The sequence below is a fragment of the Drosophila serrata genome, unplaced genomic scaffold, assembly GCF_035046125.1.
Source record: "Drosophila serrata isolate PLE 108 unplaced genomic scaffold, ASM3504612v1 contig_273, whole genome shotgun sequence".
Taxonomy (NCBI): domain Eukaryota; kingdom Metazoa; phylum Arthropoda; class Insecta; order Diptera; family Drosophilidae; genus Drosophila; species Drosophila serrata.
In genome coordinates, this window is record NW_028257171.1 from 420,186 (window position 1) to 447,303 (window position 27,118).

At 38.2% G+C, this 27,118-nt stretch overlaps 2 protein-coding genes and 1 non-coding gene across 4 annotated transcripts; 1 reads left to right on the forward strand and 2 right to left on the reverse strand.

The window, feature by feature from the left end:
- Positions 1 to 48: 48 nt before the first annotated feature.
- Positions 49 to 15,837, reverse strand: Baldspot (elongation of very long chain fatty acids protein baldspot). Of its 2 annotated transcripts, none has more exons than XM_020951902.2 (5): positions 15,641 to 15,837; positions 13,269 to 13,506; positions 2,660 to 2,797; positions 2,407 to 2,529; positions 49 to 2,326 (listed from the first exon to the last, which is right to left on the reverse strand). In XM_020951902.2, exons 2-5 carry the CDS (start codon positions 13,448 to 13,450, stop codon positions 1,819 to 1,821), a joined length of 951 nt encoding a protein of 316 aa, XP_020807561.1. In that variant the 5' UTR covers positions 13,451 to 13,506; positions 15,641 to 15,837; the 3' UTR covers positions 49 to 1,818. The 2 variants fall into 2 exon arrangements, with proteins under 2 accessions (XP_020807561.1, XP_020807562.1); XM_020951903.2 differs by having other exon boundaries at positions 15,580 to 15,791.
- LOC147643432 (U12 minor spliceosomal RNA) lies at positions 5,268 to 5,479 on the forward strand. Its single transcript, XR_015272119.1, has one exon. It is a non-coding gene; the product is annotated as a U12 minor spliceosomal RNA (small nuclear RNA).
- A 543-nt stretch (positions 15,838 to 16,380) lies between the features above and the next one.
- On the reverse strand, positions 16,381 to 21,946 carry Galphaf (G protein alpha subunit f). Its single transcript, XM_020951883.2, has 5 exons — positions 21,624 to 21,946; positions 18,906 to 19,133; positions 18,337 to 18,505; positions 17,406 to 17,503; positions 16,381 to 17,325 (listed from the first exon to the last, which is right to left on the reverse strand). The coding sequence occupies exons 1-5, from the start codon at positions 21,632 to 21,634 to the stop codon at positions 16,626 to 16,628; spliced, it is 1,206 nt and encodes a 401-aa protein (XP_020807542.2). The 5' UTR covers positions 21,635 to 21,946; the 3' UTR covers positions 16,381 to 16,625.
- Positions 21,947 to 27,118: the final 5,172 nt, after the last annotated feature.

The window sequence follows — 27,118 nt, forward strand, 5'->3', positions numbered from 1 at the left end:
CTTATTATTTTAAGTCATGTTTAAATTCCATACCCAAATTAATACAACTTTTGTTTTTTTTCCATCCTTTTCCATTTTGTTACGTTTTATTTATCCGTTGGTTTTTCTTTTTAGCATTCTCAATTTTAGTTTTGTTTCACTTAGTTTTCGCTTAGTATTTCTACCCAACGAAAGTGTTAAATTTGTTCGTTTCATTTTCATTATCTTTCTCGACTTTTGTAGAGTAACTTCTCTCCATTCACACGATCCTCCCTTCAGCTTCACTTTCATTATCATTTGCAAGTTCAGTTTCAGTTTCAGTTTCAGTTAAAGTTTCTTTGTTTTACACTAAATTAACTTTTCAAGTAGGACTTTTGCTCTTAATTTTCTTCCCTCTTTCGCTTACAAATATAAATATAATTTAAATTTGTTTTCTTTTGTTAATTTGTGTTTTCATTCGTTACGTACAAGGACTTTTCTTTTTGTGTAGAAACTTTCTGTTTTCCATTTTCCAAGTTTTTTTAAGCAGAGTGTTCATGAAATAATAAAGAAATGCATTCAACACAGTTTTTAACTAAAATAAATGCCTTCCCCTAACTGAATAGCAACCTTCTTCACAGCACTTATTATGATTCTCCCTAAAAAATAATGCTGCGTGACTGGGTGCTATAACTTCTTTTATTCCCATCAGACAGCAGAACTTATGGGAGTAATCAATAATGCAACTATTACAAAGGTTATTTATTAATTTATACAGAATTCAAAAAGTTGTATTACTTTACAAAATAACAATTTGCGCTCTGGATCTTTTGGAACAATAATAGACTAAATTATAGGGTTTCTTGCTGTTATTATTGGTTTGTTGGTAAATGGTTTTTACTCATCATTCGCTTTTCGTTTAATATTCCATTAATATAGGTTTTATAAATATATATATTTATATATGCGTATAGACTTAGAGTACAAAGTTCTCAGACCCCGAGCTACAATTCAAACCGAAGACAAAGCTCTCTGAATATGACTATCAATCGCAAAGCAAGAGCCGAGGAGTCTGTGACCTTCTTTTGCTGAGAATTTTAACTAAACACTTTGGGAGGCAACAACACAAAATCCCACCTGAGGAGGCAAATAATGCATAACACAAGGCCCAGGAGTTTTGGAGCTTGGAGTAAGCTCTGCGATACTCCGAATTAAATTTGTTTTCTGGCCGCGTTGTTACTGTTTAGAGGCTGTCATTAGTTTTGCAAACAATATAATCTATATATATATTTTAGTATATAAACGACTTTGGGCTTACTTGACAACACACGCATAAAGGGATCAATGGCATAGAACTGCAGCTGGGGAAACACAGCGTTTGAATAGGATTCAGATAGAGAGAGTGACTATAAATTGAACTTATGCCAAAAACTAAGGCAGTAACTATTTAAGCAACTAATTCCCCCTTAGCGTTAGGGCACCTCAATATCTCTCCCGCTTTGGCTGGACTTCTTCTACACCTACAGTTCTACGCTGGCTCTAGGTTTTCGTTTAGCTTTCATCAGGTTTGTCTGTGTTTCTGTGTGTGTTTCTTATATACATGTTCAGATATATGGTTAGGTTGCCTGTCCACCCACCCCTTTTACAACTTTTCGCTTACAAATTAAACTCTCTCCCGACCGGTCCTGTGTGTGTATCTGTCTGTACGTGTGTATCTGAGGATTAAAATTAAAAAACAACTTGTACACCGCTCTACATAAATAAAGGTCCTTAGCCGTTAACAGGGGGAGGAAGTGGTAGGTGTGTGTGGTGTGCTGTGGTGCTTGTAGTGTAGTGATGTGGGAGTTGCACCGGGCATCCTTACTGCGCCTTAGTTCGACGCAGATAGGCGGCAGACTGATCCTCGCCAGCGCCAGCAATGAACTTGGAGCTCTCGCTGATCTGGGGCGGTGACTGCTTAACCGCATTCTGGGCAGCAAGGGAGGCGGCCATGCGCCGGCTCTTGTTGCCGCCGGGCGCCAGGTATGCCTTGTAGAAGAAGCGCGCAAACAGGACAAAGTAGCTGAAGTACATGGCAATCGACAGGTTGATATTACGCTGCGAAATGTGACACGACTGAGTGCCGTGCGTCTTCAGGAAGCCGTTGGCCCAGACGTTAATCGCACACCCGATAATCATCTGCGTCAGCTGCAGCGACGTGATGATCATGGCAATGAATCTGGGCGGATTAAAGCGGGCTGCCTTCAAAGCGTAGTAGCTGTACATCACCGAGTGCACGCAGTAGTTCATCACGATGAACCAGCGTGCAGAGCTGGTGTATTCCGTGTAGCTGAACCAAGAGTAGATCAGCACAGTGATGTGATGATACCTGCAAGGGCAAAGGCAAATAAGTATTCGCTTTCTCAACTGATAGAGATTGATAGAGAATATGCTCGCAATGCAACATACCAGTGCAGGAAGATCAGGGGCTGTTTGCGCAGCACAATGAATATCGTGTCGCCCAGCTCCGGCAGCTTGCTGAGTACGAAAAGCCAGGTCCAGAAGCCGCACACGCGATCTTGCTCGATGTAGCTGTGGGATATGGGATAAGAGGATCGGTCAGTGAATGAACTCGCACAGTATTTCATTTGCATGGCAATCCAGTTTCCAAGTTCAAGGCTGAACTGGCTGGAAGTGGAATTGAGATGCATACAATACCAACCTGGGCACGCAGACGGAGTGGAAGAGTCCGTAGTGACGCAGCACGTGAATCAGCTCCGGCGCCGTTCGAGCAGCTCCCATAATACTAAACATGGCCAGCATTGTGTTCCATATGATCAGCGGGCCTCGCAGTTGAAATCTGTAAAGAGATTAAGGAACGGAAAGTTTAGCAAAGATATTAGCCAGGAAAAATACAGTGGAAAAGTACATTGGATCAAGTTTATAAAGAAATTAATTCCGTTTGTACTTGGAACGTGACTTGGTTTCATTTTATGCGTTATTTTTAAACCAAATTTGATGGCATTCTGGTATCAAGTTCTCTGTATTTAATTATTAGGTAATAAATATGTTATTTATAGAAATACTGATAAGACTTAATGTTATATTCTTAATATTATATTTTTTTCTGCGTGCACTTGCTCCCTTGCGAATTCTAACAAATCACGACGTCAGTTTCCACTTTAAATTAAGCATATTTACTTGTGGCTAATAGGCGAGAAATCACAGTAGAGAAAAAAAAGCAGCAAAATGTGGAAAGATCAACAAACTTTGGCTGTTTTTCAATTATTTTTCCCCCTTATATTGTCAGTCAAAGATCAAGTAGTATTTGCACTTAATACGTGCGAATTTTTGTGTAATGCAATGACATCAACCTACAACTTGAAAATGTCACAGGGTCAACCATTAATTGGCCATCGAAATTGTCAAGGAAATGGCTCCAGACCTATCCCAGAATAATCTGGGTAATCTCTCCGACCACACGGTTGTCGTCAGGCCACGTTTTTTGTGAAACAAACAAGCAGATTCATTCGATCGTTCGATGCAATGCCATTAAATTAAGATTAGACCCTGTCATGAGATGAACTAACTGATTACAGTCAATAATGACTTTGTTGCTGTCTTTAAAAATTTTTGAAATTTTGCGCTGCCGGCTGGCAAGGTCAACAACGTTAAATAATGATTCTCAAAGGCGGTTGCCTTCTCCCAATAAGATTGCGTATAATCTTAGGAAAGACCGACCCACGTGTCTCAAAAGAAGAGGTTCTTAAGTGAGTTCTCTCAACATAACAAAAGTTGTTCGAACCAAAAAATACTGGTTTAGAAATATAATGAACCAAGACAGCTTTAAAGAAATTGAATAAAAAGAAAATGCTTGGAGGTTCTTGTAAACGATTAAAGCATTTAAAAATCGTATCAGTCAACGACTTGATTCAAATATTATTATATTAATCTACTATATGAAATTAGTTTTACGCAATCAATGGGCGGCAAATCAATTGAAAAACCCTATCGATGACTCGATTTACTATACTATATATACAGTGCACACTCCAGTTCCACCTGGGCGAAACCTCTTCACGCGGTAATTAGTCATAAAACGCGCACAGAAATGTGATTTCTGTTATCAGAAAATGCCGAAAATTGATAGCTTTAACCTTTAGCATGGGAGGTGAAGTCAAACATTATAGCGAAAAAATAAAAGATTGCAAATATTTTTAAGCTAAACGTTTTTGAGTGTGTTGGAAGGCACAAAAGTAAATAAGGAAGGTTTTTTGAAATGCGTCAACGGTTTGGGTTTTGTGTTCATAAAAACACAATCGATGGCCAGCAATTTGCCGTCAAACAATGCCATAAAGATTATGTGTTTTAGGACTGACTTTTATCGACGGCAATCAACCCCACGAGCAGGAGAGGAGCTCACTCAGAACGCTGGCAGAGATTTGCGTAGATAGAACCAAGTCTCAGTCCTCCACTGTAATACACAATTAAGACCACAGGGCGGAAATGTTCAACTAAGTCATTGAGTTCCATCCAAGATGTGCTCTAGTTGGGGGAATCTTAAAAAATCATTTCTATTAATCACAATTAAGCTCAATGCCACCAGGCCAGGAGAAAAGCCATCAAAAGAAAAGAATAGATTTCGAGAGCCTAGCTTGGAATACCCTCAAAGACAGGGAATTCTAAATGAAGGTAATTGTGATTTTGTTTTATTTAAATGTTTGTTAATTAAATGAAATATTTCACACAAAACTGAATACCACAGACTGTACTATAGATTTAATTGTGATTTAAAAATTACGAGAAACAGAAAGTTATCTAATAGAAAATTTATTTATATTTTATACCAAAAAATCAAAGTTTAAAAATATAATGACTAAGCCAAAAATTCATTAATTTTCAATCGGACAGCTGTTCTGTGTTAGTTTTTGATAGGTAAATAAATCTGCATACTCAATTTAAAAATGTAAATTTTTGCCAACTTTTGCAAATTTTAACGATGTAACCCCTTATCATTTTTTCAAATATTGAGAAAATTTTTCAAAATTTATTTTTCGACGGGACATGGCTAGATCGATTTGCCTGTTGATACTGATCAAGAATATATAGGATTTATAGGGTCGTAAAAGACTCCTTCACAACGTTACAAGCTTCGAACTATTATCATAATACCCTGTAAGGGTATATAAATTACCTTAATTTACCCACACAACACAGTAAAAAGCTCTTTTCGCTTGCACAACTTTTATCCCCCGTCAGTGAACCCTACGATTCCCAACTGATTCTGGCCGTCCGTGCATTGAGTTCCACTCGCTGGCTGTGAGCAATTCGTGCCTGAAACTAATGAGTAAGGAAAACCAAACAACGCCTTGCTAACCGCTCGGCAGTATTGGCTTCAAGGCAGGGGGATGCATGGTTCCATTCATCCCCCGAAGCTCAATTTTTGTAAGGGCACAGGTCGTCCCCTTCTCCGTCAGGTGAACGGCGTCTGGCGGCGCTAACTGGGCACCTACTTTGTGTCCAGGGATCGCTGCTGGGTGCCACTGCCTGGCTTGGGTGTTTGCGATCTGCCCGATAAATAATACTTGCAAAAGTATCTACTCAAGCTGTGAAATTCAAAACTGTATCTTACAGATACTTAGCGATACTAACCATAAACCTGGCAAGCCAGAAACCTATGTTTAAGCCTTAAAGCCTTGGAATATATAAACATATTTCTAATAAATAAACAGTCGCTGAAAAATAATTCAATTTCAATATGTGAAAAATATAGATTAAGGTCCCTATAAATGCACATATTTTAGATATTCTTTGTGGTACAAAAAGTCTAAGATAAGAATGATTTCCAAAAGTCATATAAAGAAGTGATTTTAATTATTATATTTTATGAATTTATTGAGTTTTACTTATACGATAAATAGGTTTTAGCCTAATTAAGTTTTCAAGTTCGGGTTCACTAAAATTTTTAAACCAGAAATCTCCCTATTTTGTTGGTTAAAAGTTAGGCTTTTACGTAAGCCTTAAAATCCCAAAAAGGTGAAAAATTTGCAATCTCTGAAACAATGTTACAATGTCTCCCCAGTTATCAATCTTTTTTGACTGCATAACAATGTTTATCATAATCACAATGACGAACACATTTCTCAAGCGAATTAGGGGAAGTTGGTGAACTTTCTTTCTGTTTTCACTTTGTGCCGAAAATTGCATAAGCAAAGAGAAAGAAATTTGCCGACAAAGAGAGTAGAGAGTAGAGAAACGACAATCAATGATAGAGTTGAGGACAGAGAGATGGAGAGCTGAGGTAGAGTGAGTAAACCTGATTTTGCAAAATATGTAAACAAAAGGGGAGAGACACACACACACACACAGACGCATTATGCAAGTCAACAAAAACAAACTAAAGTAAACATTGATGCACTTGCCAAAAAAAAATTAACACAATAACTTAAACAATACACGTTTTTGTTATAAAGAAATTCCATTGCAAAAATGTTTAATTTGGGGAAACAATAGTACAGCCTTCTTTGGGATTTTTGTATAATTTATAGTTTGGTAAGAAGATTTCGTAAAATAAAATTTGTTTAAAGACGATTGTTTAAGAAATTAACCTATGCTATACTAAAGATACTTTCTATGCTCTATAAACAAGGTTTTTGTTTAAATCAGCATTGATTTTAACTTGGAAAATGTAATATTCCTAAGGAAAAACTAATTTGAATCATAAGTAAATCCAAAACATATTTTTAAAGAAGAATAAATTATCAGAAAAATAAAATTGTACATATAAATATATATTATATTATCTTATGATTACTATAATTATTAATCCCAATTATCTTAAGTCTCAATTTATAGTTTCTTTCAGTGCAAACGATGAGGAAAACGTGGGGAAAAACAAAGTGCTGCAAAAAGGAAAAACGAACGAATGTTGGTCAATTGATTATTGTTGTTCGATTTGACTTTGGCTTGGTTTGAATTGGGTTTAGTTATTTTTTTGGCCCGGGTTAGGCTTAGATTTTGTATGGTTGATTTATGCAGTGGTTATGCTTATATGCACACCATATTTCCACTGCCATATACTTGCCATTTGGCATATAAATATATATAAACATATACATATATAAAATACAAAAAACAACGAACTATAAACTAAGAAATTCGCAACATTGTCTTAAAACTGATGCGGCAGTGGTTTGTTTCTTTGTTTTCATTTTCATCGCATTGCAAAACTCTTTTAAGCTCAACTTTCTGGGTTTTAGGTTGAAGCCAAAAAATTAAGGTTTTTGCTTTTAAATTTATTTTTAATTATTATTCATTTTATATTTTGCGGTGGCTCACAGCAAAAGCGATTGGCTTGGATGTCACAGCATTGACCAACATATATTGTGTTGACCGCTTTTAGAGTCTCAGAGTGCAACCAAAAAAATATTGTGAAAGGTTTGTATTTTTTTTGCACCTTTTAGCCAATGGTTAATCAGTGATCGCCTGAGTAAACCTATTAAGATTAATGGGGCCTAAAGATTCCAGACGCCTTTTGAGTGCTAATTAAGTTAAAAGGTTTCTGACTTATAATTACTTTGCAAGCTGTAGAACGTAAGGTATTTTAAGAGTAGAAACAATTGAAAATATGTAGAAAAGCAGTGCTATTTAAAAGCCTTGGTATCACACCTTTAACCCTTTTAATATTTCTAAAATTATAAGCTATAGTATATGGTATATTCAACTTAACACACAAGCTGTATAATGTATAATGTATAATGTATATAATTTTGTTAAAGTTCTTTTAATTATACCTCAACTCTCCATTTAACTTAAACTTAAAACGTAAACTCAGTGACCTGACTACCCACTTTCATACCAATTAAACCCGTTTAGAATAACATTATAATTTCACACCTGAAAGTGCTTGAAATCCTGAGAGAATCTCAAATCTAATCAGTTATGGTATTGTTTATGACGAAAAAGGGAAACTAATTCGAAGGGCTGATTCATCATAATCATTAGAAGTAGGTTCTTTTGGGGAGTGACACACACCTGCTGCAGCAACAGGTGTGACGATAAGCCAACGCCACAGCCCGATCATCGGGAATCCAGAGTCAAAACAATTTTGTTTATTTTCGTGTTGGCCGAAATACCAAACGGGTTTATACTCCTCTGTGCTATTGAGACGACGAAGAAGAAGATCGGCCAGTTGGAAAGTAAAAGTGCGTAAAGGTGGCGTGATTCCGACCAACCAAGAGATGCTGATGAAAGGGCATCCCAGCCAGAGAGAGAGAGAGAGCTTTTCCGGGCCAGCTTTATACATATATACCTTAGCATATATCCAGAGAGAGAGAGAGGAAAAATGGTATTGTATGTGGCAGAAGATCAAAGAGTCTACAAAGAAACGCGGCTTAAATGCGTCTTAAATGCGGCCTAAATGACATACTTCAACATGATTTGCCTGTCAGAGTCTCTGCCCACTTTATATTTGTTTGCTGTTAACGGTTGTCGTTGTTAATTTCTTGTTAATATATGTACATATGTATATATATGGCCGAAATTAAATTAAGTTTCACTTTCAGCTTGGAGCTACACGTTTTCGTCATATTTTGGCTTATTTTTTCAGCCTGTTGGCGTTTGTAATTGTTAACTAAATGCCGGCTGGTAATTGTTAATTGTGGTTATAATTGTAATTGCAGGAGGGTGAACTCCACAAACACACTCGCACACAGTCTTGAGAGTCATTGCTGCAATTACTTGTTTAATTCGCAAATTAATGTTGTTATGTAATTGCCACAGTCGCGGTTCCGCATGTGGAGAAGTATGTACATAAATAAATAAATAAATATATATACAATTTTCTAGCAAACTCAGAAGCCTCTGTTGCTGTCGTGATAAAACCAAATTAAAGGACATTTTTCAGTGGGAGAGATTTTCTTTTTTTTGGGGTCTCTGTACTTCAATGTCCTCGTTCCACTTTCTACAAATAGTATATGTATAAATATGTACAAATAAGCATGTACTTCCTCGAAGGGAAATGAATAAGCAGCAAGCCAAGGCCAATGAATGAATGACTCAATCAATCAAGAGAGAAAAAACTTTAATATATGATTACTTTGTTTCACTGTAGTACATATGCCAGAGTTCTTCGTATGGGGTTTCCCTTGTAGACCCCTGGCCACAACACCCACACACACACACACACCCTTCTCAGGCCCCTTTTTATGGCCACAAAACGTTAGCTCACACACGCAAAGCTCCAAGTTACACAGTTCAACAAGAACTATGTTTTGTAGATAAAGTATTTACTAGATAAATTAACTATTTGTTTGTAAAGCCCTCATCCCGCCCATATCTTAATACTTATTCCCTTGATATAGGTCACGTTTCATTAACATATCAGGTTCCAAGTCTCGAGATGTGAAAAGCAATTAATGCATTTGCAAAGATGTCAGAATAATTAGCTCTATTATTTATAAGATATCCAATTGATAGATAGATAGTATCTATGAATATTTAAGACTTTTGCTAGGGTTCTCAGGAAAATTTACATTTATAAACAAGTGTCATAGCTGGAGATTAGAATTAATATCTTTAAATTCTTTTAAAGATTATTAACTATCTTCGAGAAGATGAAGTTTATATACCCATGGAGTCTGAAATTAAATGATAGGATCGAGTCGGAAATCGATCAATATTTATTGATATTTTTATATGGCAATTTTTTTGGTCAATTCAAATCTTTAAAATCGCATAACTCAGCCAAAAAAGCATTGATTTCAAATCGGAAAGCTTGCTTGTGTTAGTTTTTATTAGGTTTAAAAAACTGCATATTCAATAAAACATTCATTTTTTTGTCATTTTTTTGCAATTTTTAATGACCCCTTATCATTTTTTGGAAATTTTGAAAACACTTTTTAAAAATTTATTTTTGACCGGACATGGCTAGATCGATTCGAATTTAAATGCTGATCTAGAATAAATGTGAATTATAGGGTCGGAAATGACTCCTTATGCCTTAAAATTAATTTTAAAGTACAAGGAACGTCTTCAATATGATCTAACCCATAAACTTATAAGCCATAACGAACAAGAAAAAAAGAAAACAAACCAATGAACTTGATGAACTCAGCTTTAGGAAAAGTGACAAGCTTTACTTCTATTGTCTAAGGTTAATGCGTAAAACTAGCTTTAAAAAAAAAACAGTAACAGCAAAAAACCAAAACAACACCCTTTTATGGATTTCGCCTTTGGCAAAACATTATATGAATCATAATTTTAATAAAATATGGCTTCTCTTTTATTGTTTCCATCTTCAAAATGATAGTATATTCAACTTGGTTTGGTGCTAGAAATTCGATAATTTTTAATTATGTACAAAGTATTAAAGTTCCCCCAAGTTTCCCATTCTAATACCAGTTTAAAGAGACATAAATGGGCGTGACCCAAATGAATTCAAATGGTATAGGTGTACTTTGTTTTTGAGCAATTAAACTGGGGCCAATAGAGCGTGTATGTACATAAGTGAATGTCCTGCCGCTGTCCTGTTCCCTAACTTAAGCCCCCGACATGGTAGATGGACACACCCACTTCTTGCATGCCATATGCTCCGCTCCATGGTCCCGTACCGAACTTTGCCCAGTGGGGTATGTAAAATACAAAAAATACAAAAAATAATAATAAAATACAAACGGGGTACGACATGGCGTGTACCTACTACTACTATAAACCTAATCAGTTTAATGACTTTAATAGCTCACTGTCCGAAACGAGTGAAACAAAAAAAACGAGCCCACTTTCATGAGGAGGAATGCAAGTGGCGGTGTCGTCCACTCTCTAAAAAATATGTAAATACACGTACTCATATATGTACATACTCTAAGCTATATGTGCACTCAATCCCTGCCCCGTTCACTCGATTTTATTTATGTGAATCATGGCAAATGATATCATAACCAATTACGCCAGCAAAAAAGAAAAAACAGCTCAAAAGAACCGGGGTATTGGGGCACTGACTGACTGACTGGTGGTGGTGGTGGAGAACTGCTCCCCGGGGCTGTGGCGTGTTCGGGCTCCGTTGATAAGGCACCGGCTCGCTCACATGGATGGGCATGGACATGGACATAGACATGGGCATGGGCATGGGCATGGGCATGAGGCGCGTCGAAACGAGTCTCGACGAGCCGAGAAATATTTCCAATGGATCCACAGCGTGGTGGTGACAACGCCGGGGCCCTGATAACACACATCACCCAGTGCCGTACATAGTTATGTATGTATGTTACGTATACGTACAATATAGTAGTTGCCGATTTGATATCTACACGGAATCTCTGGTGAGCAAATACACGAAAAGTAATAGAGAATAAAGAAAAGGCAACACGTGGGAAATACAGTTAAGAAAATTAACCAAAATAAGGATCTAGTCTATATAGATATAAGGTATAGGTCAGCTACATTGCATGGTAAGCTTTGATTTTGCATTCATGGAATATTTCCACCCAATCCCTGAATATATTGTGAGGACAGTAAACTATAGACTCTGGAACTCTTGATCGCATATTATAATATATTTTAATACTTAATTTATGTGTGCATTGTTCTTTTCAGGTTCCACAAGTCAGCAGAGACTTTACTCTGTTGGTCGATTTGCTAATTCACTAAGAAGTCACGTTTTAATTGTGTTAATGATGAATAAATATTCGCTATATTGTGATTTATATGCCATGAAGGTTTCACTCTATTAATTTCCCTAGACAATGGGTTAATATATTCCCCTTAAAAGGGAGAAATTCAACTAGAATTTAGAAATCTTTCATCTATAGAAACTCGAAACTAACTTAAATAAGATAAGTTCGTCTACGACCCTGTGTTTTAATTAACTTGAGTGATCCTTGTACCTTGAAACCACATCTCCAGCCCCTTGACATCAAGTCTCTAAGCGTGGCAAGCACCCAACAACCCCCCAAACTCACTGCCAACCCATTCAATTCACACCTTTCTGTACCAAGTCCGTCTACGTCCGTTGCCTCTCTCCTCTCCATGTGGGTAAATATTGAAACGGCATTCCAAAAAAGGCGAGTATACAATAACTAAACAGAAAATGACCGACCAGTGTCTGAGGAGGGAGCACTACCAAGGGCCACCGGCCAAGCCCCTATACATAATCCCACCAGAGGCGTAGGCTGTATAAAAGTGTGGGTAGGGGTTTGCTTTTCTAAAAATTATGTAATCTAAACTATTAGTTTTTGGAGAAACTCTTCAAAATACTAAGCAAAAATTGGGGAAGCAACTAAATAACATTGAAAGTGAAAGATTCATTAGATTTAGACCTACATACCTAATTCGGGGGGAACTTGAAATTCAATTACTTTGAATTTAGAATTAAGTTGAACCCTTAAGAATGTAATTGACACTTGCAAGTGCTGCATATCTTATGATTGGTCTAGCTTTCTAAATTCTAAATTCAGCCTTGAGAAAGTAATTATACCTTTGCCCTTTTTAGTAAGGAATTACCTAAACAAACAAAGAAACGTGGCATTAATCAAACAAACAATTCAAAACCTGGCATTAATTAAATAGTTCGGTTTAAACAAAATTTCGGCATTTACTATTAGGTCTGGGTAATTATCTAATCCCCGAAACAGGTGACAAAACTATGATCTCGCAAAAACGAAATATACAAAATTGAATAACCGCCCACAGATGGCATGTCACGAGTCCAACTTAATTTGGCCACAAAGCCGCGATGACGACAATTAGATATAGAGACAGAAAACAAAATAAAAACTAAGCAAAACGAAACGAGACAATTGTCAACACGAAAAGCCAATTGAAGGCATCACAGGTAACTCAGGTAACGAGGCAGGATTACGTTGACAGGTCGCAGAAAAATACCCGAAAATTGCACAAAATCAAAGATATTTTGGTTGTTAGCTTATAGACCTGAAACTGCATGATTTGAGATTGAATGGAAAATGCAATTGCTGCAGGTAATTGAGAGTAAGTGAAGGCCTTGCCTTCACTGGCAATATTCTCCCATTGATTAGGTATAATGTCTATATAATTACATTTGGAAACCTCAACAGCTGCAACACCTAGCCTACGTTTAATCATTACGTAGAATTAACTAAAACCAAATTGCGATATATATATTATCATCCAGCTGCAAATGGGATTGAATTTCCGTATTTCTGTGCTGCCAGCTGCTGGCCAAATTCCCAGTCCGACTTGTGGGTGTAATTAATGGTAGCTACTACTCCTCCTCCTCCCCCAAGAGATAATACCGAGTTTGAAGGTTATCAGTAGCAAATTGTGCAGAGTTTGCAGTGATTTAGATCTAGACTCACCTCGGCCGATTCTGCATAAAGTGCTGACCACCGAATATGACCAGCATGTAGATGCCGCAGTAGTAGAACACCCATGTCCAGTTCTCTAGCATCCATTTGCGCGTGCGCTGGTGTATGAAGTCGTTCTCAAAATCGAAGATGTACGAATAGTTGGGCGTAACACTAATATCCATATTGATCATTGTGGTGGGTCTAAGGAGTTAATTTTTTGGTGGCTATATTAGCTTTGGCTTTAGTGCTGAAAAAAATATCATGAATACTAAATTAGTTTTTGGTTTATTTCTTTTTGTGAGTAATTTATACACAGAACTTTTTGCAATTAATTTGAATACTTTTTAGGCCTTGTGGCTTTGAAATTTAAGCCTGAATATGATACGTTTTTACTACTTATTGATAAAATCACATAGTTTTATTATTTTAATTTTAGTCAAAAGCTTGTAACTCTGTGAAGGAGACATTTTCGACCCAATAAATCATATACATATATTCTTGATCAGCTTAAAACTCCTGATCGAACTAGCCATGTCCGGTCAAAAAATAAATTTTGAAAATTTTTCTAAAAATTTAATAAAATGATAAGGGGCTACATCGTTAAAATTTCCAAAAATTTACAAAATTTTTTATTTAAAATTACGTATGCAGATTTATTAAGCTGAAAAAAAAACAACATTGGAGCGCTTTCCAATTTAAAATTAATGTTTTTTTACCATAGTTATGAGTTTTTTAAACTTATACTTGTCGGTAAATATTGTCATATAAAAATATTGTTAAATATTTCTACAAAGGTTCTGCGAATTTTAATAATCAAGTTCAGTAGAAACATTATCGATGCCAAATTTGTTAAGAGCTTTCCCATAGAATTACTTTAAATTCGATACTATAAGATATAGATAAAGTATCTATGAAATACAAAACAATCTTTATCTGTAACTTAAAGTCTTAAAAATACAAATTCCACATTTTTAGGGATTTATAACTATTATTTCAGCGTTCGATTAGGCAATGTTTTGATTCGACAAATATTAACTCTATAAAAATAAGCGGTTAGTGGATTGTTTCATTCGCTTTACTCTCCACCTAACACTCATTTTCTATATTTATTCATCGATTACGCACCTATTAAGGGAATTTGCACGGAAATATGAAAGTTAAATTCATTGGAAATTTCCCCACCACTCCCCCATGCAACACCCAAACACACACACACACTCATGCAGCATATTAAAGCGCGCATTTTGTCGCATAAATTTCTCGGCGACCTTCCTTTGTCCCTCCCCCTCAGCCACCTGCTCTTGCTCTCTCTCCAGCCACAGAGATTTCATTGATTTTGCGAATAAAAAAAACTCCTCCATCCCTTTCGCGCCCAAAAGAGCGGTGTGTGTGCGCTGCTTGCACTTTTCATGAATGGCGCACGCTTTGTGGTCATCTTCATCTTCATTCTTCCGCTTTTCACACTTCTCACACCTCAAATAGATACACAAACAAATTGGGTGGGAGGGGGCGGTCGGAGGTGGCTGCAGCTGTAACGGGAACTGTAACTGTAGTTGTGGTGGTTTTTGGGAGAGCGTCCGTCTAGCCAATCTCTTTTTTTCCTCATCCGCGCTCTCTCGCTCTGGCTGCGGCCAAGTCTCGTGCGAATAAAAAAGAACTCGGAAAAAGGAATGCATAAGAAAACAGCAGAAATACAAATGAGGCTGAAAACACACACATTTTTGCCGGTGGGAGGGAAATCATTTGAATGCCTAATTGCATGCCAGACACGCGACAGCTTGCCTACGTTCCCCGCCCCCACCACCACCCGCGCCCGTCTCGCACACGCACTCTCACTCACTCACTCTCTCACATACAGGTGATTTTGTTTCGGTTTAAGCTCCGCTTTGGAAGCTTTTTAGTTGTTTTATTTCGATTTCTGTTTCTTTTTTTTCGAGTAACATATCCGGTTTTTTGCGCGAACGCTTTCAAAAATTTCTAGTGAAATTTCATTCGTGAACCTTAGCGGTTTTCATGTTTCCAAAACATCACACCATAATTCCTCTCTCTCTCTCTCGCTCTCTATTTCTCCCCCACGCTCTGGGGCGCTCCTCTCGTGCAAAAAACACGCGTTCCTCTTTGGCATTCATCTTCTGGCTATTTTTTTCTGCTCCTGAACTTGCCGTTTCATGTAATCGATAAAGTACGTTAAATCAGCAAAGTCTGGAGAATGTGTTTTTTCCCCCCCTTCACTTACGCTCTCTGCAGCATCGGCGAAAAAGGGGCAACAAAAAATAAGCGGAAGAACAACCACCACAGAAAACATAGCACACGCACTCACACAAGTACCGCCGTAAAGCGCCGTAACTATTTTAAGATGCTGATAATTATGAGATATTTACTTTGCTCGCCGCTTCTTTCCGCACACACTGATTTACACAATTCACTTTTCCCAGCAATTCAGCGATTCAAACAATTCGCCGGGTCGGGTGGATTTGAAATGAGAAATGAAAAGTAACTTTATATAGATGAGAGGAGCGCAAAACATCGATTGAAAACATCGATGAAAACATCGATGCATCGATCTTTGTCGAATTTCCTAAATTATCGATGTTCTTTCGACCATCGATGTTTGTGTGTCGTCACTATCAAGGGAGTTTTGAATGCTCTCTTAAAACTAGTATTGTATTTCTTTTTTTTTTAATTCACCCGAAAATCTTTTCCTTTTTTTATTTCTCCGGCAATTTTCAACTTTAACCGAGAGGAAGGAAGAGCTCTTAGAAAGTAAATAGACTAGGTGGTGTGGTGCTTAAACAGAAGTGCAGCCTTTTAAAAATTATTTGCACCTCAACGCCCCCTTGTTTTCAAAGTTGAAAGTTGATGTAGAAACTAAAAGTAAAACTTTTTAAATCGAATTTTAGCACAGACTCACACCTTTTCAGTAGTAACCGCTACGTTATCGTTATCGACTTTTAAATATTATAATTTGTTTTAAATCTTTTTCTAGTTTCGATCACAAATAAATATAGAGAAATCTAATTTAACAGATCCCAACATAACATTTTTAAAATAGACTCGATTATAAAAATATAACCAAAAAATACATTAGTTTTAAAAATGCATAAATAATTCCACTAGTAACTTTTTTCGGTTGTGTTTTTAATTTATTACGCTACTGTATGCTTAATTTATAGTTTAGACATAAGATGAAAGAGGAGTGAGAGCGAAATGAATCGCATTAAAGCGTTTTACCAGGCAACGTATAGGCTGCGATGCCAGACTACGATCTACGATCTAAGGTCCTACGTGGCTACTTAGAAAATAACCTACTAGATCACAGTTGGTGGGGGGAGGCTTTGAGAAGCTCTGATCCGATGAGAGCAGGAACTAGAAGAGACCCATGGAGGACACGTTCTCCGAGAGGATCATCTTCTGGACGTCGCAGAAGACGTCGCGGATGCACCGAGTGTCCGTGGCGACAGTGAAATGGTAGTAGCACTCCCGCTCGGAGGTGCCCAGATCGACCTGGTTCCGGGAGTGGCGCTTGAAGGGCTCCTTGGTGATATCCACTAGCTTCTGCTTGATGAACATCTTCGTCCAGTCGCTCTCGTCAAAGCAATTGTCCTGCTGTGGCCGCTTGCAGAACTCCTCGTACTCGGGAAAGTAGTCAACGATATGCTTGCCAGCTCGGATCTTTCGCTCCATGATGTCGTACTTGTTGAGGAACACAATAAGTCCGGCGGAGGCAAGGAAGCGATTCTGCCACACAGCCCGAAACAGTTTGAGGGCCTCCTGCAATCGATTCTGGGTGGGATCCTCCCTCAGATTCTGATCGAATTCACTGCAGGAGATCAGGAATAAGACCGCCTGGATGCCCTCAAAGACCTGAATCCATTTGTTGCGCTGATCCCGCTGGCCACCCACATCATACATGCGGAACTCCTGCTCGCCACCACCCATGCTCCGGGGTATGGGCACACGGAAGGTGATCTGCGAGATGCCAGTGGTGATTTTCCGACTGTGCAGTATATCCTCGGTGCTGGGTATGTACTCCTCATCGCTGATCCGAGCAAAGTTGTCCAGGAAACTGTAAGTGAAAGGAGAATCTAGAGTTAGTAAGGGGTTTTTCTAGGGGGGAAGCAGGATCCTATCTTAGGTAATACTTACTATTTAGCGCTATCCAGCAGAGGAAATTCATTCGAGCGATCGTAACAGGCACGAATGCCCACATCATTCCAAAGAGTTGTGACATGATCGCAGTACTCCTGCAAATATAGAAATAATAATCCAAATATGAGTAAGGTTTAGTTGGTTTATCATTTTAACTATCAAACACAAGGCTAACCCAGTCGTTAAACTGTCTGACTAAAGCCTAACAATGACTGTTCTTTTCTTTATACCTAATATATAGGTCGGAAACGTACAGATTGGATTACTATCATAAATGTTACGTGCTGCCGAGTAAATATTTTGGGTATTTCTTCTTCCATAAATCTGTCATAAAATCTGGGGGGAACTTAGCTACCCCAAAAAATAAGCTTCCTTCCTTTCACTCAGTTTTATGTTTGGCATTACTCATTATTGGGGTAAAACATAAACCCCTTTGGGTGAGTGACTGACGGTGCCCCGCCCTCTCAGAGGCTTGGACAGCCTTGCTAATCTTATCGTAAGCCATATAATGACCACTGGAGGTTCTAGATATAAGTATTTGGAAATGAGAGCCGCCTACTCCGAGCCATGAATCATCCGCATAGAATATTGCAACAGCTGTGGCAAACCTAAACAAAAATGTCTAAAACTCGTACTTCCAGGAAGTCCGTTCTGCAAACACTTGTTTTGGAAAGTTTTCAGACATTCCTTTAGCTAATGTCTAATGGATGGGCTATCAATCAAACCAGCCGCCAAGCGATAACAGCGATCGATCGATCGAACGTTGGCCAAAGCCATTGGAGATTTGACGCAAGTCTCTGTCGGCTTTCAAAGTCGTTTGCCTGGATTTTCGACCAGCACTATATGTATATGTCACAACACAATACATTCTGAAGTGCATCGGGGATAAGATACTATGGGACACTCGAATTGGTATACCAAAACTCACCTCGTTCATGTACTCAGGAGCGGATCCGGGCAGGGAGAGTATATAGTCGGCGGACCGTTCGCTGGTGCAGCTGCCAAAGTCGATCCCCAGGAGACCCATCTGTCCCACCAATTGCAGGATGGACTCGTGGATGTTCTGATATATCTCGGGGATCTTCTCACGACGCTCACTGGAGGAGAGAGAATAAAAGGAGAGGGATGTCTTGAGTTTTATGCGGAAGAATATATCATCGAAAGATTTTTAAAATATCTCAACTTTATTAAATGTTTTTCAAATTATTAAAAATCGCATTAAATAAGCACATACCCAAGAAACACTAACTAACTAACACTCTTTTTATTATGAATTTTTTAAATGCTAAACCGTACACCTGACAAATTTTCGACCACTTGCTTTCCAGTTAAAGATAATAAAGTCCACACCTGTTCCTTCCTTGTTTGATATTTATCACCTTATGTGGAATTATGTTTCAGAACTGAGTTATACTTAATATTATTTGTTCTAGTCATGTAATCTGATTCCCCATCATGTTATCTTAATTACAAATTCCTCAAGCTTCAGATACTTACTCATCGGTGAATCCGTTGATGTGCAGTATCCGCATTTGCTTAATGATAGTGGTCTTGCCGGACTCGGCGGTGCCCAGGAGCAGGATCTTGACGGTGGTATCCCTGATGCCGCCCTTGGACATGTCCTTGAGCATGTGATGATCATGCATGGATTGCACCTGCATCTCCTCCTTCTGCCCCATCACGGCCGCCGGCTTTGAAGGTTGCTGGCGCAAACAGCGCAAAAGTCTGCAGGTAAAAAGAAATGAAGGTAAATTTACTTAGCATTTGCTTCTACGGTGGTGACTTCTAAGGAAAAACACGCCGATCAGGGGTCTATATATAGTAGGTAAATATTAGCATACACCCCAAAGTACACTCTAACGTTAGATGGGGGAATGTATATGTTTAATTAAAAGCACACAGAAGCCAGAGATAGGGGGATACGGTACCCACAGCGGTTCCTACTACGTGGACTACACTACGCAATAGATAAAGCCACCATGGACCCGAAATGGAGTCGGAGCAGGAGGAATCAGAGGCATTGGAGGGGCTGCGTCTGGCAGAAACCGAATCTGACGCATTCCAAGTACACAATAATTGCAATCAGTTGGAAACAAGCTTTAATTAGGAGAGAGAGAGAGAGAGAGAGAGAGAGAGAGAGCAGAGTACTACTGCTGGGTAAAATACTAACAAACCTGTTTAAAACATTTACTAAGGCCCAAAGTTATTTGCCAAATCATCCCAACAAGGCAGGTATTGTTTACTTTACGTCTTAATATCAAAGTGTAAATACTAAAAGTCATTATTGAGTCATTACGACAAATTGTTCTGCCACATAATAATGCAATTATCGAATTCCTAATAATGAATTAAAATGAAATGAAATAAAATAAATATTTAAGTTAACCACCTAACCACCAGTTAGTTTTCAAGTGCCAAGAAGTTAAAGTTGAAGTGAGTGTCTTGAGGAGAAAGACATCGCTATTATTATCAGTAGAGACCATTGAGAATAGTTGTTAAACAAGATGAAGTACTTCAGGGCACATAGGCTCTTTGGGTTCATAATGTTTCCAAGACGCAAAAATGTACCAATTACACTTGTTTCTGAAGTTAATTACTTGGTTATGAAGCAGGCTTTTAGGTAACATAGAGTGGGGAAATCAAGAGTAACCATAAGAAATTCAATCACTGAAGATGCTATCATTGTATAATTAGGTTATAGAGGCTCTGATTCGATCACGTTTTAAGATATCGCCAGACAAACCTCAACAACAAATAATGGTTATGATCCTTCGGGCAATCATATAATAAATTCCCTGACTAATTGCCTTAATTGAAACCGTGGAAAAATTCGACTAGACCCGGTGTTAAACGCACTTTGCTCCAGGGGGGAATATGTATGATATCTGACTATAAATCGAGTCAGGTGAAAATCATTCACATCCAGATCGGGGCGCTAGCTGGCTTTATGGCTAGCAATTCTAATTGAACGATTGCCAAAAAACTTAGTCAAGACCATTGGCTACACGATGGGCCTCCTTATCGACGGCGCCCGCCACTCCAGATACGAGGCACTGCGTTCCTTATCGAGCAAGCCCTCCAAGCTCTCACTTAGCCTATCCATCGATCCATGCAGGGTATGATGAAACCCTTTCTGATTTCCATTTAAATACAGCTCTTCTTCTGGTTTAACCATAACCTAGGCACCACAATTTATGGTTCACTCTTTATTGGAATGTTAATCATGAATTTTTCCCCACAATATTGGGTATTTCTCTGACTAAGTGGGGCTATCTTTACGGCATCGACTGTAATTTCTTACTTGATTTTTGTTTCTTTACCTGGCCTCATAAATGTAGCTGAAGTATTTATGATCAATTTACAAAACAAAGAAAATTGGAACCGTTCTAATCAGTGTCCATTGACCTCCTCCCGTTTCACGGCTTGGCAACTACATTACAAAGTTACTCTTTGCGCTCGATTGGAGAAAAGCAAATAAACATTAGTTGGCACCCTGACAGGTGCCAAATCGAACGTGGGGCTAATCTATACAAATAACCATAAAATTGTATAATTTATTCAAAGATAATATATCGGTTAGAGGCGGTAATTAACTTTTGGTGAGCCCAAAGATGCGTCAGACCAGGTTGAGGTAATGCGAAGCGTTGAGAATAAATTGCGTCAGCCACCTTAGGTGGGTGGTGTGAGAATCGCAGAGGAAGGCACTATCGAAGAATTTCCTTATTTAATGGGAATGATGATCCCTAGGAAGAAACAACATATTGTATATCATTTTTTTGGCCCAAAGTCATGCCATAAACCTCATATTTATTTAGCAAAGGTCAAACGTTTTGTGGCCCCTTCATAAAGTTAATTTGAATTATCTGGCCGACTGGCAGTCTGATTTGGGCAGCCCAAGTGATTAGCTTAGTCCCAAATATAGAATGCATATTATATATATTGGATATTCCGCCATGATATCATCCGATCCGCCGCTCGCTGATAGGAACAAAAGTCCGGAAAACCTGGTATATACATATACTCCCAGAAGGTAATGCAACCCCATTGGTTTAGCTTATCGAAAGCTGATTGAAGGTTCCACAGTTTCTGTGATTTTTGGGGCCTTTCCAAGTTAAGAGGAAGTTCAAGCTAATACCAGGCTATCGTTAATCAATATATAATAATATCAAATAGACCTAGTTTCCTAGAAGTTAGAGGGTGGGAAACCAAACCAACCTTAATTTCATGCTTCTGAGTGTTGTATCAATCGTGATCGATTGCTTCAGGTTTCTGCTTTATTTATTCACTTTTGTTTTTTCACTTGGAGCACACTTTGTTGTATTGAATTCTTTAAATTCCCTGGACTGGATTATGTTGACAGTTCTTTGGCCAGGCTATATATTATGTTTATGGAGCACTTGAGTTCTTGTCACCGTTGTAATAATAATATCCATTTGTTTGTATCACTGGGAGCTTCTGCTGTTGATGTTTTCAGACTTTGTAAGCCTCTGAAACACGTCTAACACCGTTTTATGATCACACAGCACTGAAGCGGCCAGTCAACGGGTCGATTTCTTAAATATCAGCTCGGTTCCCCCATTCACCACCTGAGATAAGGCCCCAAAAAATTATAGAGAGAGAGAATCGAATGGAACTGAGAGCGAATTTTGCTGATGTGTGTTGTTTTTCCAAAGGGGAGATTGTGTGAGGGGCGCCGGATGGACTCATGGCAGCCACGAATCGTTTGTTAATTGCTTGTACGGGTGTTCAAAGTAAGAATGTACATTATCAGTGATAAGATAACAGCAGGCGACACACCGTCAGCCCACACACAAAAGCCCCAAAAGAGAGAGAGAGTGATCCAAAGAGAATCACTTACAGTAGCTCTTAAGCGCAAAATAATCAAGTCATCGACATAATTGCTTCGTAAGAGTGGCAGAATATACCAGAGTTATATAGGTTGTACGAGTTACACTTAGGAGAATTTTGGGATATTATTAAAGATTTATCAATAAAACAATAATATAATTAATAGTTAGAAAGAAAGCTATCTTCAGGTGGCTCTAATATCTTTTAATGGGGTTTAGTTATATTTAGGGTAAGTATACAAAGTTTCATTGAAATATCTTTAAAGATATCAAACTTACAGGAATATTAGGAAATGATCTTATCCCCAAAATACCCATAGTATTTCAAGCATAGACCTCTCCATGACCTATAGTTGGTATAACTTTTCCCCTAATAGAATTTCACCTGTATTAAGCATCTTTTGAACCACTGTTTAATTAAATTTTGGAATGGAACTTTACTCCTCTTCGATGGGCGCCGCCCTTGACAACTGAAACTGCACTCGAACTGGCTGGCGAGGATTACAAGGGTCGAGAGTTGGAGACTGATTGTTTGCATACTAAAGCAATTGATATTTTGCAACAATAGTTTCGCACTCGAGGGAACTACACTCCACGTAATTAAAATAACGAGACTCCAAAGGGATTGAAACCTTATCACAATGTGACTGATGGACCCCGATTTGACCCAGTGCAGGGACTCAAGGATAGAACCCTTGATGGTTCAAGGCGGTTCACTTTCTCGAGTGAGGCGTTGAACCCCCCGATATCCATCTGGGGCTCTCCTTTACGACGGATTTCAGAAGTACACTGGCTGATTCTTATCGGACGACAGTCAGTCAATGGGCTCTGTGATTTTCTGCTCTTATTTTATGAATTTATTTGCTTGTTTGCAAGTCGTCTGTGTCTGGCGACAGGGAAAGCTGGAAAAGAAAGGGTGTGTGAGATAGTCATTCCATTCCGGCAATTAGTAAAATTTTCCTACAAATTGAAAGCCATAAACATGGGGTTTATGGATCCAAGGCATACGTATTGTACTTCTAGTTAAAAAAGTTGCCAAGTTGAACTGTCGCGTAGACACACATTTCGCCAGAACTTGATCAGTTTCAATTAGTTTGGCACACGTAAAGGGTTGACTACCCAAATGGCACTTGCGGAATGGAATTTCAACTATTTTGTTTTGTTCACAAGATTGAAATTCATTTGAAGAAATGTACATACAGACCCAAAAAATAAGTCGCCATTCATTTCCCAGTATCAGTCGCGATTTGATTTAGCTCTAACTTGGATTTGGATTTCCGCTTCTTTGACCGGAATGCGAAATCGAGCGATCTCCTCCACTCGATCGTATGACTGACTAGCCAAACTGAATGCCCAAATAGTCAGTCCTCTCCTCGGCGCGTTTGCATTATATAAAACAAGAAAGGAAGCTAACTTCGGCACACCGAAGTTTATATACCCTTGCAGATAGAACTTCTATAAATTGGAATCCATACAATATAAATTATATATATTTGTGTTAAAAACAATGAAGTAATACCTGCTTTCATTTCATTCACCTATACATATTATATTTGCAGTTCATTACATTCACAGATTTGCATTTTTCCTCTACATCAAACGATCGTTTGTATGGCACCTATATGATATAGTCGTCCGATTTTCATGAAATTTGACACAAAATTTAAGACTAATACAAAATGGCTATACCTCAAATTTGATGAAAATCAGCTGAAAACTGAAAAAGTTATAAATTTAATTGTATTAATTTCTCGATTGTTCCTATGGAAGCTATATGATATGGTAGTCCGATTTTCATAAAATTTTATGCAAAATTGTAGAGTATAGTAAAATGGCTATATCTTAAATTTGATCAAATTCTATTGAAAACTGAAAAAGTTAACATTTTTTTTATAAAAATTTTTTGATCATTCCTATGGCAGCTATATGATATAGTCGTCCGATCCGGCCCGTTCCGACATATATACGAGTGAGAGTATATAGGAGACTAAGTACAAAGTTTCATTCAGATAGCTTCAAAACTGAGAGACTAGTTTGCGTAGAAACGGACAGACGGACAGACGGACAGACGGACAGAAGGACAGACGGACAGACGGACAGACGGACAGACGGACATGGCTAGATCGACTCGGCTGTTGATCCTGATCAAGAATATATATACTTTATATAGTCGGAGGTGCCTCCTTCACTGCGTTGCAAACTTCTGACTGAAATTATAATACCCTGCAAGGGTATAAAAAATACAAAATCTGCGGCGATATAAGGCCGTAAATCTTGATCCGATTGGAACCCATTTGGGTAGGGAACACGGAGCTGGAGCGGATCGGTGGCGCTAATCATGTGGAACCTCTTTCTTCGCCCGAAATAATAATCTCTGCCTGATAATGCAATGGGGGAATGAGGGGCCTGGAGAGAGCAACATAATACTTGAGAACCCGATATTGGGTATAAATTAATGGGGAGCTAACGATACGAAACTGTACTCTTAGTCGCCGATTTTGGAAAGCAATAATTATGGGTGTAAATCACTTAATTAGGCTGTCAATCTAAGGAAATGGTTTAAAATAATAAAACCATCAAGCTTATTGTGTATTTAGAAAGTTAATAATAATGATTATAATCATTAATCGGTAGATCACTTCAAGGGTTTTATAATATTGTAAAAGCTGATTGTTTTCTGGGAATAATAAAATAATAATGACTAAGGATTCCATTAGTAATTAAAAAGAAAGGAAGCTAACTTCGGGAAACCGAAACCGAAAATCCCTAATAACTTGGTCAAAAATTAACTAATTTCCAATCGGAAAGCTGTTCTGTGTTAGTTTTTAATGGGTTAATAAATCTGCATACTCTATTAATTTTTGCAATTTTTTTGAACATTTTAACGATGTAACCCCTTATCTTTTTTTTTAAATAAAAAAAATGTATTTTCTCACTAGACATGGCTAGATCGATGTGGATTTTGATGCTGATCAAGAATACATATGATTTATAGGGTCGGAAATAACTCCTTCAATACGTTATAAGGTTCTGACTATAATTATAATACCCTGCAAGGGTATATAAAAACATTGTAATAAATGGAATAAACTAAGTAATCTCAACACTTATTCTTGTTAAATATTCAAGGAAAACTCTGACGTTTCTTTAGCTTTATGTATTGGCTTAAGATAAGCTCTAAATACCAGTTGTAATGCCCTAGAAGAATAGGAAACAATTCCAACTATGTGCTCTTTTATGGTAGTAGACCTGTTTTTTACCCTTGACTTAAGGCACTCGACCGATACGACAACCAGGCCCCCCTGACATCACGCAACCAACTTAACCAATCACGTAAGCTGCTAATTCCGGGGGATCTGGCGTCTTGGTCGAACGTGATCCCGATCCATCAAGTGCGCTCCTGATATCACCGTCCACATAGCTGATAGATATAGATCCACTCCGGTGTTATTTGTCTAATTCGACAAACAGGGCCCAGAGGCAGATAAACGCTGAGGCTCTATAATTTGGCCATTGTTTTTGTTATTGTTTGTGCCTTAACTGCAATGTGTTGACAAGCATTTTGATTAAGGAACGATGGGTGACAGTAGTGGAGTGGAGGAAGTGGGAGTGCTGGGCACGTCTCTGGTTCATGTGTGGTACGTCGGATAATGATGTACGAGGAACAGGTTGAAGTTGAATGATAGCCTCATGCTGGGAAAAACAAGTGATTCACATGGATATATCTCTTCCCTACTTTTTTTATGGGGGAAGAGATACCAAAAAACTAAGTTACGAAATCATGACAGTCTCCGACAAGGTCGTTTAGGAATTTGAGAATTGTAAGTCCCCGCCAACGAACAACCTTTCTTAATTGCCTTCTTGAGATAGAATAAAGGGTACAACGCATTTCATAACTAAGCAGGGGAGTTAAGACCTGTAAATAGAGCTAAGCCTGCTATTATTAGGTTGTAATTGCCATAAATCAAGTGCCATTGTCCTTACACAGAAAACAATACTGTTGAGAAATCGCAAATTCTGCAAATAGAATTTGTTCTTTATATGCGCCACACCCCATTATAAAGATGTCGAGATTATCGGTACTTAATCGCCAAATAATTGGCTCGCCATCGTAAAGATGTATATAGAGAAGAGTCTAGCACTTCTCGCTGAGTTTTAGGAGCCACTTCACATGACCACCTCGATGGGAGTTAGCCACTGCCCGAGCACGTGTTTTTGCCACCCACTTTGGTTCCGTATCTATCGCAGGGTAAGAGTGGTTAGGATTTGGTTTTGTACATGAATAGTACCCTTGTTTCTTGTTACTAGTGTTTGGCATTATCTTTTTGTAATACTGACCCATCCAGAGAGGGTCAGTTTTTTTAGTCACTTTAATAGCAGGTGCTTAGTAAGAGTTCCTTGATAAAGAAAGTAAAGAAAGGGTGCAGCTGAAGAGCTGAGGTAAGCCCATAATCAAGGTCGTATCAAGAAAGGCCTCTCAACGAAGTCGGGGATACTCTTCAGCAGGTTTGGGTAGCGAATTTCAAGATGCTAGCCTCATAAGTTTTAGGCAAACTAATGGTATTGCAGCTTAATTTTTATAAATTCCTTGTTCAAAAATAGCTCTAGATTCCCTTTTGTTAGCTATATTTCACTTTTAGAGCTCTTTGCAAAACCGGTCCATATCGATGACTTGTTTATTTATTCAGGGGGATTCCCTTATCTCGATTCACAGTCGATTACATACCACGCACAAGTGATTTAAGACCCTGATAACCTAATCGTTGGCCGGCGTTTAAAGCTCTTGCTTCTAGGGTTAATCTCTTAGCAGGTCAATTAGCTTGCTAAAACAATCAATAACAAAATGTGGCGAGAGGAAAGGAC